Source organism: Salmo salar, chromosome 10 (assembly GCF_965601325.2).
Source record: "Salmo salar chromosome 10, fSalSal1, whole genome shotgun sequence".
In the NCBI taxonomy this organism is placed as follows: Eukaryota; Metazoa; Chordata; class Actinopteri; order Salmoniformes; family Salmonidae; genus Salmo; species Salmo salar.
The window spans coordinates 37,176,365-37,193,224 of record NC_138300.1 but is presented as its reverse complement, the minus strand read 5'-3'; the positions used below and the strand labels follow the sequence as shown (position 1 = coordinate 37,193,224).

Genomic DNA, 16,860 nt, shown 5'->3' with positions numbered 1-16,860 from the left:
CAGAGAGAGAGGGAAGGGAGAAAGGTATTTATTGGGGGGGGTCATAAACTTTACCCACAGGCCAACGTCATGACAGGAATTAATAAGAATATGTACATATAAATATATGGATGAGCGATGGCCGAACGGCATAGGCAAGATGCAGTAGATGGTATAGAGTACAGTATATACACATATGAGATGAGTAATGTAGGGTATGTAAACATTATATAAAGTGGCATTGTATAAATTGACTAGTGATGCATTTATTACATCCAATTTTTTACTATTAAGTGGCTAGAGATTTGAGTCAGTATGTTGGCAGCAGCCACTCAATGTTAGTGATGGCCGTTTAACAGTCTGATGGCCCTGAGATAGAAGCTGTTTTTCAGGCTCTTGGTCCCCGCTTTGATGCACCTGTACTGACCTCGCCCTCTGGATGATAGAAGGGTGAACAGGCAGTGGCTCGGGTGGTTGTTGTCGTTGATGATCTTTTTGGCCTTCCTGTGACATAGGTGACCTGGAGGGCAGGTAGTTTTCCCCCGGTGATGCGTTGTACAGACCTCACTACCCTCTGGAGAGCCTTACGGTTGTGGGCGCAGCAGTTGCCGTACCAGGCGGTGATACAGCCCGACAGGATGCTCTCGATTGTGCATCTGTAAAAGTTTGTGAGTGTTTTTGGTGACAAGCCACATTTCTTCAGCCTCCTGAGGTTGAAGAGGCGCTGTTGCGCCTTCTTCACCACACTGTCTGTGTGGGTGGACCATTTCAGTTTGTCCGTGATGTGTACGCCGAGGAACTTAAAACGTTCTACCCTCTCCACTACTGTCCCGTCGATGTAGATAGCAGAGGGAGCACCCCCCTGTTTCCTGAAGTCCACGATCATTACTTTGTTTTGTTGACGTTGAGTTTGAGGTTATTTTCCTGACAACACACTCCGAGGGCCCTCACCTCCTCCCTGTAGGCTGTCTCATCGCTGTTGGTTATCAAGCTTACCACTGTAGTGTCATCTGCAAACTTGATTGAGTTGGAGGCGTGCATGGCCAGGCAGTCATTGAGGAACAGAGAGTACAGGAGAGGGCTGAGAGCGCACTCTTGTGGGGCCCCAGTGTTGAGGATCAGCGGAGTGGAGATGTTGTTTCCTACCCTCACCACCTGGGGGCGTCCCGTCAGAAAGTCCAGGACCCAGTTGCACAGGGCGGGGTCGAGACCCAGGGCTATACACGGCTGTGACTATAATCGAAGAGTGTTCTCTTGGGAGATAATGTGGTCGGAATTTGATTGTAAGGAATTCTAGGTCAGGTGAACAAAAGGACTTGAATTCTTGTATGTTGCTATGATTACACCATGAGTTGTTCTTCCCAGAGAGATGTTTATTTCGTTGGCGCAACGCATGAAGAAACCCGGTGGCTGTACCGACACCGACAACATATTCCGAGAGAGCTGTGTTTACATGAAACAGAGAATGTTACAATCTCTGATGTCTCTCTGGATGGCAACACTTGCTCTAATTTCATCCACCCTGTAGTCTAGAGACTGGACATTGGCGAGTAATATACTCAGAAGTGGTGGGTGGTGTGCACGCCTCCAAAGTCTGACCAGGAGGCTGCTCCGTTTACCCCTTCTGCGGCGACGTTGTTTTGGGTCGGCCTCTGGGATTAGATCCAATGTCCTGGGTGGTGGTCCGAACAAAGGATGCGCTTCGGGAAAGTCGTATTATTGCTCGTAATGTTTGTAAATTGACGTCGCTCTTATATTCAATAGTTCTTCCCGGCTGCATGTAATAACATAAGATTTTCCTGGGCTAACAATGTAAGAAATAATACCTAAAAAAACAAGGACTCGAAGCGAGGCGACCATCTCTGTCGGCGCCATCTAAGAGAAAAGAAAATCCATCATTACTTTAAGACATGAAGTTCAGTCAATACGGAAAATTTCAAGAACTTTGAAAGTTTCTTCAAGTACAGTTGCAAAAACCATCAAGCGCTATGATGAAACTGGCTGTCATGAGGACCGCCACAGGAATGGAAGACCCAGAGTTCATTAGAGTTACCAGCCTCGGGAATTGCAGCCCAAATAAATTCAAGTAACGGACATCTCAACATCAACTGTTCAGAGGAGACTATGTGAGTCAGGCCTTCATGGTCAAATTTCTGCAAAGAAACCACTACTAAAAAGGACACAAATAATAAGAAGAGACTTGCTTGGGCCAAGAAACACGAGCAATGGACATGAGACAGGTGGAAATTTGTTCTTTGGTCTGGAGTCCAAATGGGAGATTTTTGGTTCCAACCGCCGTGTCTTCGTGAGACGAGGAGTGGGTGAACAGGTGATCTCCACATGTGTATTTCCCACCGTAAAGTATGGAGGAGGCTGAGTAAGGGCTATTTGACCAAGAAGGAGAGTGATGGAGTGCTGCATCAGATGACCTGGCCTCCACATTCCCGACCTCAATCAAATTGAGATGGTTTGGGATGAGTCGGACCGCAGAGTGAAGGAAAAGCATCCAACAATTGCTCAGCATACGTGGGAACTCCTTCAAGACTGTTGGTGAAGCTGGTTGAGAGAATGCCAAGAGTGTGCAAAGCTGTCTTTAACACTTTTTTGGTTACTACATGATTCCATCTGTGTTATTTCATAGTTTTGTTTCATACACACACACACACACACACACACACACACACACACACACACCCACCCCGTAAAAATTCCCTGTCTTAGGTCAGTTAGGATCACCACTTTATGTTAAGAATGTGAAATGTCAGAATAATAGTAGAGAGAATGATTTATTTCAGCTTTTATTTCTTTCATCACATTCCGAATGGGTCAGAAGTTTACACACTCAATTAGTATTTGGTAGCATTGCCTTTAAATTGTTTAGTTAGGTCAAACGTTTCAGGTAGCCTTCAACAAGCTTCCCACAATAAGTTGGGGGAATTCTGGCCCATTCCTCCTGACAGAACAGGGGTAACAGTCAGGTTTGTAGGCCTCCTTGCTCGCACACACTTTATCAGTTCTGCCGACACATTTTTCATAGGATTGAGGTCAGGGCTTTGTGATGGCCACTCCAAGACCTTGACATCGTTGTCCTTAAGCCATTTTGCCACAACTTTGGAAGTATGCTTAGGGTCTTTGTCCATTTGGAAAACACCCATTTGTGACCAAGCTTTAACTTCCTGACTGATGTCTTAAGTTGTTGCTTCAATATATCCACAATTTTCCTTCCTCATGAAGCAATCTATTTTGTGAAGTGCACCAGTCCCTCCTGTAGCAAAGCACCCCCACAACATGATGCTGTCACCCCCATCCGTCACGGTTGGGATGGTGTTCTTCGGCTTGCAAGCCTCCCCCCTTTTCCTCCAACAATAATGGTCATTATGGCCAAACAGTTCTATTTTTGTTTCATCAGACCAGAGGACATTTCTCCAAAAAGTACAATCTTTGTCCCCATGTGCAGTTGCAAACCGTAGTCTGGCTTTTTTATGCCGGTTTTGGAGCAGTGGCTTCTTCCTTGCTGAACGGCCTTTCAGGTTATTTCGATATAGGACACGTTTTACTGTGGATATAGATACTTTTGTACCCGTTTCCTCCAGCATCTTCACAAGGTCCTTTGCTGTTGTTCTGGGATTGATCTTTACTTTTCGCACCAAGGTACGTTCATCTCTAGGAGACAGAATGCGTCTCCTTCCTGAGTGGTATGACGGCTGTGTGGTCCCATGGTGTTTATACTTGCATACTATTGTTTGTACAGACGAACATGGTACCTTCAGGCGTTTGGAAATTGCTCCCAATGATGAACCAGACGGTCTACCATTTTTTTTCTTAGGTCTTTTGATTTTCCCATAATGTCAAGCAAAGAGGCACTGAGTTTGAAGGTAGGCCTTGAAATACATCCACACCTCCAATTGACTCAAATTATGTCAATTAGCCTATCAGAAGCTTCTAAAGCCATGACATTTTCTGGAATTTTCCAAGCTGTTTAAAGGCAGAGTCAACTTAGTGTATGTAAACTTCTGACCCACTGGAATTGTGATACAGTGAGTTATAAGTGAAATAATCTGACTGTAAACAATTGTTGGAAACATTACTTGTGTCATGCACGAAGTAGATGTCCTAACCGACTTGCCAAAACTATAGTTTGTTAACAAGAAATTTGTGGAGTGGTTGAAAAACGAGTTTTAATAACTCCAACCTAAGTGTATGTAAACTTCTGACTTCAACTGTATATTTTTGTTTTTATTGTCCCTTACACTGGGTAGGTGCAATGAAGTGTTGTTTTACAGGGTCAGCTATAGTAATAAGGCGCCCCTGCAGCAAATTAGGGTTAAGTGACTTGCTCAAGGGCACATCAGACTTTTCACTTTGCCGGATCTGGGTTACTGTCCCAACGCTCTAACCAATAGGCTACTTGCCGCCCAGTAGCTCTTTAAAAAGTATTTCCGTGGTAATGGAAGAGGTTTTAAAAAGTTTATTTACTATTCCAAAGCAAAGCAGTTACATTTAGTCAAAGTTAAATAATTGGTCTGATTACTTTTATAGACTACTATATCAACCATATTACTCTGGATTGTGGGGCAGTTAGATCATAAAAATGTCTTTACTACAGTTTCTGCACGTGAACTGAAATCATAAAGACATACGAAGTGATCTTCTGTAAGATGTGAATAAAAGGCAGGATCACGTGGACAACACTCTTAGGAAAGCAAAGCAACTCAATCATTCATGCTGTAGGTTTCAGATAAATACAGTGAATTCATAAAGTATTAGGACATTTATAAAGATAAGCTGAAATATCACATTTACATAAGTATTCAGACCCTTTATCCAGTACTTTGTTGAAGCACCTTTGGTAGCAATTACAGTCTTCTTGGGTATGACGCTACAAGCTTAGCACACCTGTATTTGGGGAGTTTCTCCCATTTTTCTTTGCAGATCCTCTCAAGCTGTCACGTTGGATGGGGAGCGTTGCTGCACAGCTATTGTCAGGTCTCTCCAGAGATGTTCGATCGGGTTAAAGTCCAGGCTCTGGCTGGGCCACTCAAGGACATTCTGAGACTTGTCCCGAAGCCACTCCTGCGTTGTCTTAGCTGTGTTCTTAGGGTCGTTGTCCTGTTGGATGGTGAACCTTCACTCCAGTCAGATCCTGAGCAGGTTCATCAAGGATCTTTCTGTTCTTTGCTCCGTTCATATTTCCCCTCGATCCTGACTAGTCTCCCAGCCCCTGCTAGTGAAAAACATCCTCACAACACGATGCTGCCACCACCATGCTTCACCGTAGGGATGATGCCAGGTTTCCTCCAGATGTGACGCTTGGAATTCAGGCCAAAGAGTTCAATCTTGGTTTCATCAGACCAGAGAATCTTTTTTTCTCATAGTCATTCAGAGTCCTTTAGGTGCCTTTTGGCAAACTCCAAGCGGGCTGTCATGTGCCTTTACTGAGGAGTGGCTTCTGTCTGGCCAGTCTACCATTAAAGCATGACTGGTGGAGTGCTGCAGAGATGGTTGTCCTTCTGGAAGGTTCTCCCATCTCCACATAGGAACTCTGGAGCTCTGTCAGAGTGGCCATTGGGTTCTTGGTCACTTCCCTGACCAAGGCCCTTCTCCCTCGATTGCTCAGCTTGGCCAGGTGGCCAGCTCTAGGAAGAGTCTTTTGGTTGTTCCAAACGTCTTCCATTTTAGAATGCTGGAGTGTCCTTGGGGACTGCGTCCTTGGGGACCTTCAATGCTGCAGAATATTTTGCTACCCTTCCCCAGGTCTGTGCATCGACACAACCCTGTCGTCTCGGAGCACTACGAACAATTCCTTCGACCTCATGGCTTGGTTTTGCTCTGACATGCACTGTCAATTGTGTGGCCTTATATTAGACAGGTGTGTGCCTTTCCAAATCATGTCCAATCAATTGAATTTACCACAGGTGGACTCCAATCAAGTTGTAGAAACATCAAGGATAATCAATGGAAACATGAGCTCAGTTTCGAGTCTCATAGCAAAGGGTCTGAATACTTATGTAAATAAGGTTGATGAGATTTTTTATTTATTTAATCCATTTTAGAATAAGGTAGTAAAGTAACAAAATGTGGAAAAAACGAAGGGGTCTGAATTCTTTCCGAATGCACTTTAGATGCACAGTAATTTCGTTTTGTAAAATGTTCAGTGTAAATGAAGTTTGAGTTTAGTTGAATTATGTAATGATTAAAGTTTTAGGCTATTATTTGGGGAAATAAATATGATGGTGCATCTAGCGATGACAGCTCTTTAAAACAAAATGGTAATTGAAGAACTATGTACAGAAAATGTTTGTATGTTGACCTGATAGCTAGCTGTAGTTCTATCTAATAAATAAACTCTTTAAGCTAACGCTGAAAAGTGTCCTGAAAGAAAAATGCTGTGCTTGCTAGCTTGTTTTAAAGTACACTATGTATGGTTTTGAAATAAGTTACAGTACTGGTATAGTCTGCCGTAATAATGGTGGTGACTGGTTATTGTTGAAAAAGTGAGTAGATGGAAAAGATTGGTTGGTTGATAGGATAGCCTGAACATGTGAAAGCTGATTTGGTATCTCTAGCTTGAATGGTTCAAGAGTTACAATTACTGTTCTGTTGGTGGGTAGTTTTGTGGTTGTCGTAAGTAGTTGAGGGCAGTAGTTGTGTGGTTGTGGTCAGTAGTTGTGTGGTTCAGTAGTTGTGGTCAGTGGTTTTGGTAAGTTGGTGTGCGGTTCAGTAGTTGTGGTCAGCCATTTTGCGGTTGTGGTCAGTAGTTGTGGTCATTAGTTTTGGTAAGTAGGTATGTGGTTCAGTAGTTGTGTGGTTGTGGTCACTAGTCGTGGTTCAGTAGTTGTGGTTAGTGTCTAAACTACAGTTGTTGCATGTGAAAACTGAAAGAGCAGCAATGAGAAGTGATCGGGTGAAATATTAAGCGAGTGAACGGAGACAGCTTCGCTCTTTACAGACAGTCAAAATAGTCTGTTTAGTTATTTAGAGCACGAGGCAAGATCCTGAGAAGTAGGACGATGCACTGTTGCCTTGGCTGCCTTGCCCTCTTCACCCTCGTCAATTTTTGCCTGTGCTGCCACGTGCTCCTCTGCGTCTGTTAGTATCCATAGCAACAGCTCCATTTGGGCTACTCAATTATGAAATGAGAGAGCTGTTAGCTGATGTTAGCTAGTTCCTCTAAACATCTGTAACTTTTGATTGGAGATAATCATGTTCTGAGTCCAGATTTGAACAGCAGAGAAGTAGACCAAGATGTAGTACTGAGCGATTAACCAACATTTAGATTTTTTCTCCAGATTATTAAACAACTAATTGACCGACGTCCGTTCAATTACCTGAATTCCATTAATCCACTGCGGCAGTTTTTTGGAGGCTCAGGCAAGGTCGTGACTAGTTACCACAGCCACAAAGTCATAAACCCCACCTAGAGATGTATACACTTTTACACCTGCTACGTAGGTTAGATACACACAGACTGCATAGACCGCATGAGAGAGGAACGTACACAAGACACCGACGAGAGAGAGGGATAGACAGTTTGTGAAAGTATACTTTATCTTCTTTGAATGACTGGATATCATAAGGTGAATCCACCAATTTGTAAGTCGCTCTGGATAAGAGCGTCTGCTAAATGACTTAAATGTAAATGTAGACAGGATGACTAGACAGAACAGTATGGGGAGTAGGCTACAGAGATAATGTTGTCTGGCTGCTACTGCCTGAGCAGAGGTTAAATGACTAAGGCAATGGAAAAAGTAATATACACAACTGAAATTTAGTATTATTTCACAGTAATTTCCTATTGATATCTACCCAATGTGGACCTGACAGAGACAATGGAATATTTTTATATTTTGGAAATTGAATGTTCACTATTTTGGGCTTTGAAATTTCCATTAACAAGCTTTTTTCTGTCATTATTTCATAAGGCATTTAATGTTATGAAAACGTGATAAAAAAATTACAGTTTATGCAGTTACTAAAACAGCTGTATTGTTAGTAGCAGATATTTCTGTACCGACATCAGATTTGATTAGCAGAGAAGTAGCTTAATAGTTTAAAAAGTATAAAAGATAAAGCACAATATTCCAGACCGATATGCATGTTAAAGTTTGAATGGCGTTCCTAGCTTTAAAAACAGTGTAGGAGTAGCTTTCTAAATAATAATAAAAGTCAGAAGAATGTCAAAGATTTAAAGCGGCAATATGTAACTTTTTGGGCGACCCGACCAAATCCATATAGAAATGTGCATTATAGATCTGTCATTCTCGATGAAAGCAAGTCTACGAAGCAGTAGATCTGTTCTACGTGCGCTATTTCTATGCTTCCCATTCTTAAGTTTGCTTTTGCGTTTACTTTCAGTTTTGTACAATAGCTTCAAACTTCTGAAAATACAATATTTTTTGTTATGGAGAATATATTTCAAAGCTGTTAGATGGTACAATGATTCTCTACACAATGACTATTTGTTTTGTCGCATAACCTGAAATTAGGCTAACCTTTAAAGTGGGGACTCTTGCTTCGCAAGCCCCACTAATAATAATAACTAATTAGGATGATTATATTTCTCCCGTTTCATGTACAAGTGTGTATTAATACGCATGTGTGAATTGGACATGTGTTTTTTGCATATCCCAACTCCCTCTGAGACACTCTTGGAGAGTGGGGTCACAGCCACGTTCAGTCTTTGTCCCCTGGAAAATTACTTTAAGCACATAACCTTGGACAACCCTTGACAATAGAACACCACAGAAGCAACACAGCGTTTATCTAATTTTACACAAGTTAAAAACAGAACCATGGTCATCATATTTTTGCTTCTTTCCCATTGGCTTGTAGCACAGTCCTTTGGTAATAATTTACACTCTGGTTTGGCTCCAAGTTCCCACACAACCCAGACAGGGTAAGAAGTGCTGGGAATAGGAGCTGAAATAAGTTCACAGTGTTTGTCAACCCCCAACGAAAATCAAGTCACAAAAAAACTGAGTAAAAGGAGGATACCTAGTCAGTTGTCCAATTGAATGTATTCAACTGAAATGTGTCTTCTGCAATGAACCCAACCCCTCTGAATCAGAGGTGCGGGGGGCTGCCATAATCGACATCCACGTCTTCGGCGCCCGCAAAAGCAAAGTAGCTAAGTATTTCAAATAATTTGGGAGCAGATAATTTGGGGACAGATACAGTAATTATTTTAACATTACTTTGAGGCAATATACATTTTTACAAATAAAAAAGTATTTGGATTCAGCTTTGTCGTCAAGCTTCAAGCTTGAGGTGTTATGGACCCATTGTTGAAAAGGAGTGAAGTGAGAGGCCAAAGTACCAGGTACCAAATGGAGCCTCAGGTACTAAATGACTTGGGAGAGGGATGAAGGGGCTTCTGCCCAACTCATCTGTAGGAACACAAGATGAGGCCAACGGACAGGACTGTTTGCATTTGGGGCTCTCTCACCTCATCCCTGCTTGCAGTTTCTCCATGTCAACTTTGCGCTGCTCTGCGTTGGCCTGTGAGCGTCTCAACCGGTCTCGTAGCTCCTGCAGGTGGTCCAGTGTGTCCACCAGCTCTCCCTTCACCGTCTTCATCTGGCTCTCCAGCAGCTGGGTGCGGTGGAGGGAGTTCCTCCTGTCCTTCCTGGTGAAACACACCTTCTCCTCCAGATCCTGGACTGAACCGGACAAGGCCCAAAGAACAACAAGGTTAGAAACAGTCACTCAGAGGGAGAGATGACACCAGATAAAGCCTAGTCCTCGACGAGATTCTGAACGCGCATTTAAATCAAGGACTCTGCTTAATCTGTGACCTGGAAAGTGGCCCCTAAAGACACAGACGCTCAGACAAAGAAGATCTAAAAGTTGCTAAAATACACAGGGATAGCATCAGAACACAGACAGTTACTTACGCTGTAAAGTTAATTGCTATAAAAAGAAGATACTTGTATAAATCAAATTCTATCCTCCTGATTCCCGCTTACAAGCTAAAATTAAAGCAGGAAACACCAGTGACTAGATCAATAAAGAAGAGGTCAGATGAAGCAGATGCTAAGGTACAGGACTGTTTTTCTAGCACAGATTGGAATATGTTCCGGGATTCCTCCAATGGCATTGAGGAGTACACCACATCAGTCATTGACTTATCAATAAGTGCAGCGATGACGTCGTCCCCACAGTGACTGTACGTACATACCCCAACCAGAAACCATGGATTACAGGCAGCATCCGCACTGAGCTAAAGGCTAGAGCTACCGCTTTCAAGGAGCGGGACTCTAACCCAGAAGCTTATTAGAAATCCCGCTATGCTCTCCGACAAACCGTCAATACAGGATTAAGATCGAGTCGTACTACACCGGCACTGACACTCGTTGGATGTGGCAGGGCCTGCAAACCATTACAGACTACAAAGTGAAGCACAGCCGAGAGCTGCCCAGTGACACGAGCCTACCGGATGAGCTAAACTACTTCTATGCTCGCTTTGAGGCAAATAACACTGAAACATGCAAGAGAGCACCAGCTGTATCTGAAGAGTGTGATCACGCTCTCCGCAGCCGATGTGAGTAAGACTTTTAGACAGGTCAACATTCACAAGGCCACAGGGCCAGACGGATTACCAGGACGTGTACTGTGAGCATGCACTGACCAACTAGCAAGTGTCTTCACTGACATTTTCAACCTCTCCCTGTCTGAGTCTGTAATACCAACATGTTTTAAGCAGACCACCATAGTGCCTGTGCCCAAGAATACTAAGGTAACCTGCCTAAATGACTACTGACCCGTAGCACTCACATCAACACCATCATCCCAGAAACCCTAGACCCACTCCAATTTGCATACCACCCCAACAGATCCACAGATGATACAGTCTCTATTGCACTCCACACTGCCCTTTCCCACCTGGACAAAAGGAACACCTATATGAGAATGCTATTCATTGACTACAGCTTTAGCGTTCCACACCATAGTGCCCTCCAAGCTCATCAATAAGCTAAGGACCCTGGGACTAAACACCTCCCTCTGCAACTGGATCCTGGACTTCCTGACGGGCCGCCCCCTAGGTGGTAAGGGTAGGTAACAACACATCCGCCACACTGATCCTCAACACAGGGGCCCCTCAGGGGTGCGTGCTCAGTCGCCTCCTGTACTCCCTGTTCACTCACGACTGCACGGCCAGGCACGACTCCAACACCATCATTAAATTTGCCGATGACACAACAGTGGTAGGCCTGATCACCGACAACAACGAGACAGCCTAAAGGGAGGAGGTCAGAGACTTGGCCGTGTGGTGCCAGGACAACAACCTCTCCCTCAACGTGATCAAGACAAAGGAGATGATTGTGGACTACAGGAAAAAGAGGACCGAGCACGCCCCCCATTCTCATTGACGGGGCTGCAGTGGAGCAGGTTGAGAGCTTCAAGTTCCTTGGTGTCCACATCACCAACAAACTAACATGGTCCAAGCACACCATTACAGTCGCGAAGCGGGCACGACAAAACCTATTCCCCCTCAGGAGACTGAAAAGATTTGGCATGGGTCCTCAAAAGCTTCTACAGCTGCACCATCGAGAGCATCCTGACCGGTTGCATCACTGCCTGGTATGGCAACTGCTCGGCCTCCGACCGACAAGGCACTACAGAGGGTAGTGCGAACAGCCCAGTACATCCCTGGGGACAAAAAAATGGTTAAATACTCCAGCCACCCTAGTCATAGACTGTTCTCTCTGCTACCACACGGCAAGCAGTACCGGAGCGCCAAGTCTAGGTCCAAGATGCTTCTAAACAGCTTCTACCCCCAAGCCATATGACTCCTGAACATCTAGTCAAATGGCTACCCAGACTATTCACATTTCCCCTGCCCCTTCCCATCTCCACACCACTGCCACTCTGTTGTAATCTATGCATAGTCACTTTAATTAACTCTACCTACATGTACATACTACCTCAACTAACCGGTGCCCAAACACATCGACTCTGTACCGGCACCCCCCTGTATATATTGTTAATTTTTACGGCTCCTTATTGAAACTGCACTGTCGGTTAAGGGCTCGTAAGTAAGCATTTCACTGTAAGGTTGTATTCGTCGCATGTGACTAATAACATTTGAACACAGACAGTTAGTTACTCTGTAAAGTTAATTGCTATCAAAAGTAGATACTTAGATTTAGATTTTTTATGTTGTATGCATCTGGAGCAGCCTAATACTTACCCAATAATTATCCAATAAATTAAATCAATCAATCATCAAGGGCACATGCACTGTCACATAACTACACTTAGAAAAAAGGGTACTTCGTTTGTCCCCATAGGAGAACACTTTTTGGTTCCAGGTAGAACCCTTTGATGGTGAAAAAGGTTCTACGAACTTAGAACCTGTTAGTGGTGTAAGGGATCCTGTAAGGGTTCCACGTAGAACAGGGATGGACAATTATTTTGGCTCAAGGGCCACATTGGGATTTCAAAATTCAGCAGAGGGCCACACAGATTTTTCTCTCTCAAAATGTTTGTCAAAAGCCATTTGCGGGCCAGACAAAAAAAGCATGTAGGTCCATTCTAAAGCTACATACTTTCTATTTAGTTTGAGACATTCAAGATTGGCCTGGAGTGTTTACCCCAAAATAATTTTTGGGGGGCGATTGAATGGGCTCACAGGCCGGATCCAAAGTTTGCCCACCCCTGACGTAGAACCTTGAAAAGGTTCTACTTGGAACAAAAAAAATAGTTTCTTTCAGAGGGTTCTCCCAACCTATGGACACAATTGAAGAACCCCTTTACGGTTCTAGGAACGACCTTTTCTAAGAGCACATTTTAATCCTTCTATGATAGTTTATCCATATAACCAAAACAATGCAGTTCTCATGCATTTCAGAGAAGAAGCTCAGTGACTTAAAGTAAGGATATTGATACAGACCCATATTGTCTCGGTTGTCCCGCCCTTTACTTTCCGTACCAGACTCTGTCTTCTTGTCCAGCTTTCCTCTGGTCTCGGCTAGCATCTTCTCCATCTTAGAGAGCTGTAAGGTCTTGGTGTCGCTCTCTCTCCGTATAAGCAGCATCTGCTGCTCTCGCTCACTCAGCTCTCCCTGAACCTTATTCATGTCCTCTGACAACTGCCTGCAGGACAGGACACAGACAAACCCTGGCTCTCAACAACAGGAGCACAAGGCTACTAGGCACGCTATGTCTGTAAACTGTCACCCTAAAGTCGCTTGCACTGATTACAATGATAATTGTCAATGCAGAAACCAAGTGAGTATAACAAAAGGTTTGGGATGTCTGGAGAAGTATAACAGTGATATTGTGCGTGTCCTGGTTCCCTGGCCTGTACTGAGCTGGGCAGGATGGAACATCTCTAAGCTTTCCCTTCTACTGGTCTATAGTATGTTGTGTTTGTTCTCCGGTTGATCTTTTGGGGATGGGCTATCTAGACTGCTTATATACCCCTAACAGAGAGCACAGTCGCCAAACAACAAATACTGAGAACAGAGCGTTATAGTCAGAAGACTGGCTTCACCAAGCCCTGCAGCTAACTGACATTATACACTCAACCAGACATTAGGCTCAATGTTGAAGGAGAACATTTAACTCAGCACAAGTCTATTTAGGCAAGCCTGTATTCATGAAAATGACAAACATGACAGTTGGAGATGCCAAGGTCAAAGTAACTCAGGGAGTTAAGCTGGCCATATCAAATGCATTCCCAGCTTCTCAGCAGCTGAAAGAGGCCTTATAATGCAGCCACCCAACAACAAACAATGGAGCGCTCTGACAACTATCGATTATAAACAAACAACTGATATTACACAATTACATAATAACGTCCAATCCAATGTTAAGATGTCCATTGCACTGTATTCTGTTTGGTCTTTCATAATAAAGTACAGTATGTTGTCAAAACCTGCATCTTTACAAAGGCATCTAGTTTAACGAAACCCATATGGGACCTTAACTTAAACATAATTCCTTATCAGGAATTAGACAGTTTATATAGACTTCCCCTTACTGCAGGCATGCATGTGTTTGACTTTGCTTCATTTGACTCCTAATCACTAGACTGGTGCAATCAGTAACTAGCTTGATTAGTACAAGACAAGACTTATCACTTGGTGATGGAAGTCAGATGTTGATAGAACTTCCACCCACCGACTCTTGAATGAAGCTTTACTGTTGTGTCTGAGCATTGGTAAAAAGCTATACTTGGAATTGTAGCTATAATTTTTATTACAGTATTATAACATTTTCAAGAACAACAAGCAGCCTTGTTTCAGTAGAGTAAGTCAAAATGATACATTTAATAGCGGTCGTGTGTGTGCAGTGTTGTAAAGTGCAGTTCTTGGCAGTAGAGTAGTATAGAGTAGAGCAGACCAACATGTTCCCCTGGTGGCACTGGTACCACTAACTTTTTCAGTTGGTGGCACCAGCCCATGATTTGGTTGCATCAAATATTTTTCACAGTTCACACAATTTAAAATATTTGTAATCATCTTACAAAGGTCATTCGAAGTGCTTTTAAGAGGTGTAAACTACTGAGATGGTAATAAATACATACATAAATAAATAAACTTCTTTAATCTAACATGTCCATGAAAGAATACATGATTCAAGATATTCTGCAACCTAATCCAGTGAATGTCATGAATTTTGGTTTGACAAATAAGCTATTATTGTTACATTTTACTGTTAAAATAGGTCTCCAGAATGTTCTGAATTGTATTTTGTTCAATAGAGACAATCTTGCCTACATCTTTACATGTGCACTAATATTCTAGGCTCATTTATTTTGGGCTAATTCACCACCTGAGTACGCAAAATCTCAAAACACATTAGCTTGATCGGTAACACTAAACATAATACCCAATGCTGGCAGCCATGTATTAATCTAACAGTAAATGTCAAGTCCAAAAAACGTTGCAGTTGTAGCCTACAGCTCAATTATGCCTATGCAATTGCAATAGCAAATGCGCAACATTTCACACACTCTGTATGAAAGCCATATCAAATATCTTGGTTGAAGAATAGTTGCTATTGAGGTCAAAATTGAGAGTTCAGGAATAAAAATGATACCAACAGAAAGCTGAGAACCTCCCCTCTTCAACTGTGACAACAGGATAGCTGTGTTATCCCCAGCAATCGGATTTTAAAAATCTGAACACTTTTTTTCTCCAGGAGCATTTTGTTCCCTGGGAAAGGACAGAGTGGCTCGCTCATCATAGCCACAGGCCCCAGCAAAACATGCACAAGCCACAGGGCAGGAATCATGTGGATAATGTACTTTACCGTTTGACCAAATCATGGTTGAATCTTGAGTGAGGTGAAAAACTAATGTGACCAGCAAAAAAATAAACAGGCACCCTAGTGCCTAATTAAAAATTGGTGTCACACTGCCAAGTCAAACGTTCACAAACGCAAGAGTTTGTCACAGTTTCAAACCCTGGTAGAGTACAGTAACATAGATTAGAGTAGAGTCGAATAGCATAGATTAGAGCAGAGACGAGTAGAGAATAGTAGAGGGAGTAAAAACTAGTCTCACGTGACAGAGTTGGAGAGTTCCAGGGCTTCTCTCTCATGTCTCGCTGCCTGCTGACTAGCCTCCTGCAGTCCCTCTATGGCCTCCTGGGCTCTCTGGTCTCTCCTCTTCAGCTCTTTGAAGGCTAACACCTTCTCTTTCTCCAGGTCCTTCTCCAAGCGGACCACCTGGAGGAATGCACACACCACACACACACACACACACAGTGTGTGCATTGAACCCTCTCAACAAACCTCCAAACCATGACAATAAAATGGTCTGCTAAACTGTACTGTAAATTTGAACAAATAGTTACTTTTTACCCACTATACCAGGGTTCCCCAACTGGAAGTGGTTTTATTTGGCCCCCCAAGTTTTCTGAGCATTTTTTTAAATTATTGTTGGACATAAAATACTGTAAAAACACCAGGAAATCAGCGCCAAGTGATTTTAAGTTTGGAAATCTGTTCCCAAGTGTTCCCACACATAAGAGAGACACGTGATCATATACAAATGTAAGCAACGTTTGAAATTATTATGTTTTAGTCAAATTTTATTTCTATTTGGGCTTCTTGTGGTCAATTTGCAGTCTACAAATTATTATGTTCCGGCCCCGCGACCATCCGCTCAAGAAACAAAATCGGCCTGCACTATAGTCACCCCCTGCAAGCCGAAAGTAATCAGTTTGAACACAGGAATCTGTCTAAACAATTAGGCTTTTCAAAACACTCATGAACAGTATGAGCAGCAAGCATGCACAGTCAGTTATAAACAGATATGAGCTCTATTTTATTAACCCTGCTGGGCCCTTAGAGGAAGTTCAGGCTGGCCCACAAAAGCTGGCTTTGTACATAAAGAACTGTACCAGTTAAAGCAATGAAGAATGTTTCCAAATAGAGACATTTGTATTGCATCTCAAACTCGTACATTAGATATGACAACTGCAGCTCACGCGCTCTAGTAGTCGATTTGTTCATTCACCGAGTTCAATTAAAACTGTAATGTTGTATGTACTGCTGTGTTGTGTTTATGTTCAATCTCTGACGCTGGTTGGCTCATTATGTTGTATGTAACTTACAGGCTGTGGAAATAATGTTCCTCTCTGAGGACAGTAAAGTATCTGTCTGTCTGTCTGTCTGTCTACCTGCTCCAGTAACAGCGCCTGTCTGTCCTCTAGCTCCGCCACACGGGAGGTGCTCTCCTGCAGCATGGTCTGCTGTCTCTGGACAGTGTGCTGCAGCTGCAAGTTCTGCTCACTGGAGCTCTGACACACCAGAGAGCTACCCCTCATCTCTGCCTGCAGAGCCTCCACCTGGGGACAGAACACTGGAACTGCCTGTTTGAACTTCACTAGTCTTCATCCATACACTTCACAAGTTAGAAATGTATTTAAC

At 43.2% G+C, this 16,860-nt stretch overlaps 1 protein-coding gene across 4 annotated transcripts in view; it reads right to left on the bottom strand.

Annotated features, from left to right (window-relative positions):
- The window catches only part of LOC106560319 (coiled-coil domain-containing protein 18), a 51,876-nt gene that overhangs the window by 19,252 nt on the left and 15,764 nt on the right, over positions 1–16,860 (bottom strand). For all 4 annotated transcript variants that reach the window (XM_082956970.1, XM_082956971.1, XM_082956972.1 and 1 more), the window contains 4 exons: positions 16,611–16,778; positions 15,491–15,654; positions 12,911–13,074; positions 9,425–9,638 (listed from right to left, as the gene is read on the bottom strand). In XM_082956970.1, the coding sequence (XP_082813096.1) occupies positions 9,425–9,638; positions 12,911–13,074; positions 15,491–15,654; positions 16,611–16,778 (710 nt within the window). The remainder of the gene's footprint in view (positions 1–9,424; positions 9,639–12,910; positions 13,075–15,490; positions 15,655–16,610; positions 16,779–16,860) is intronic.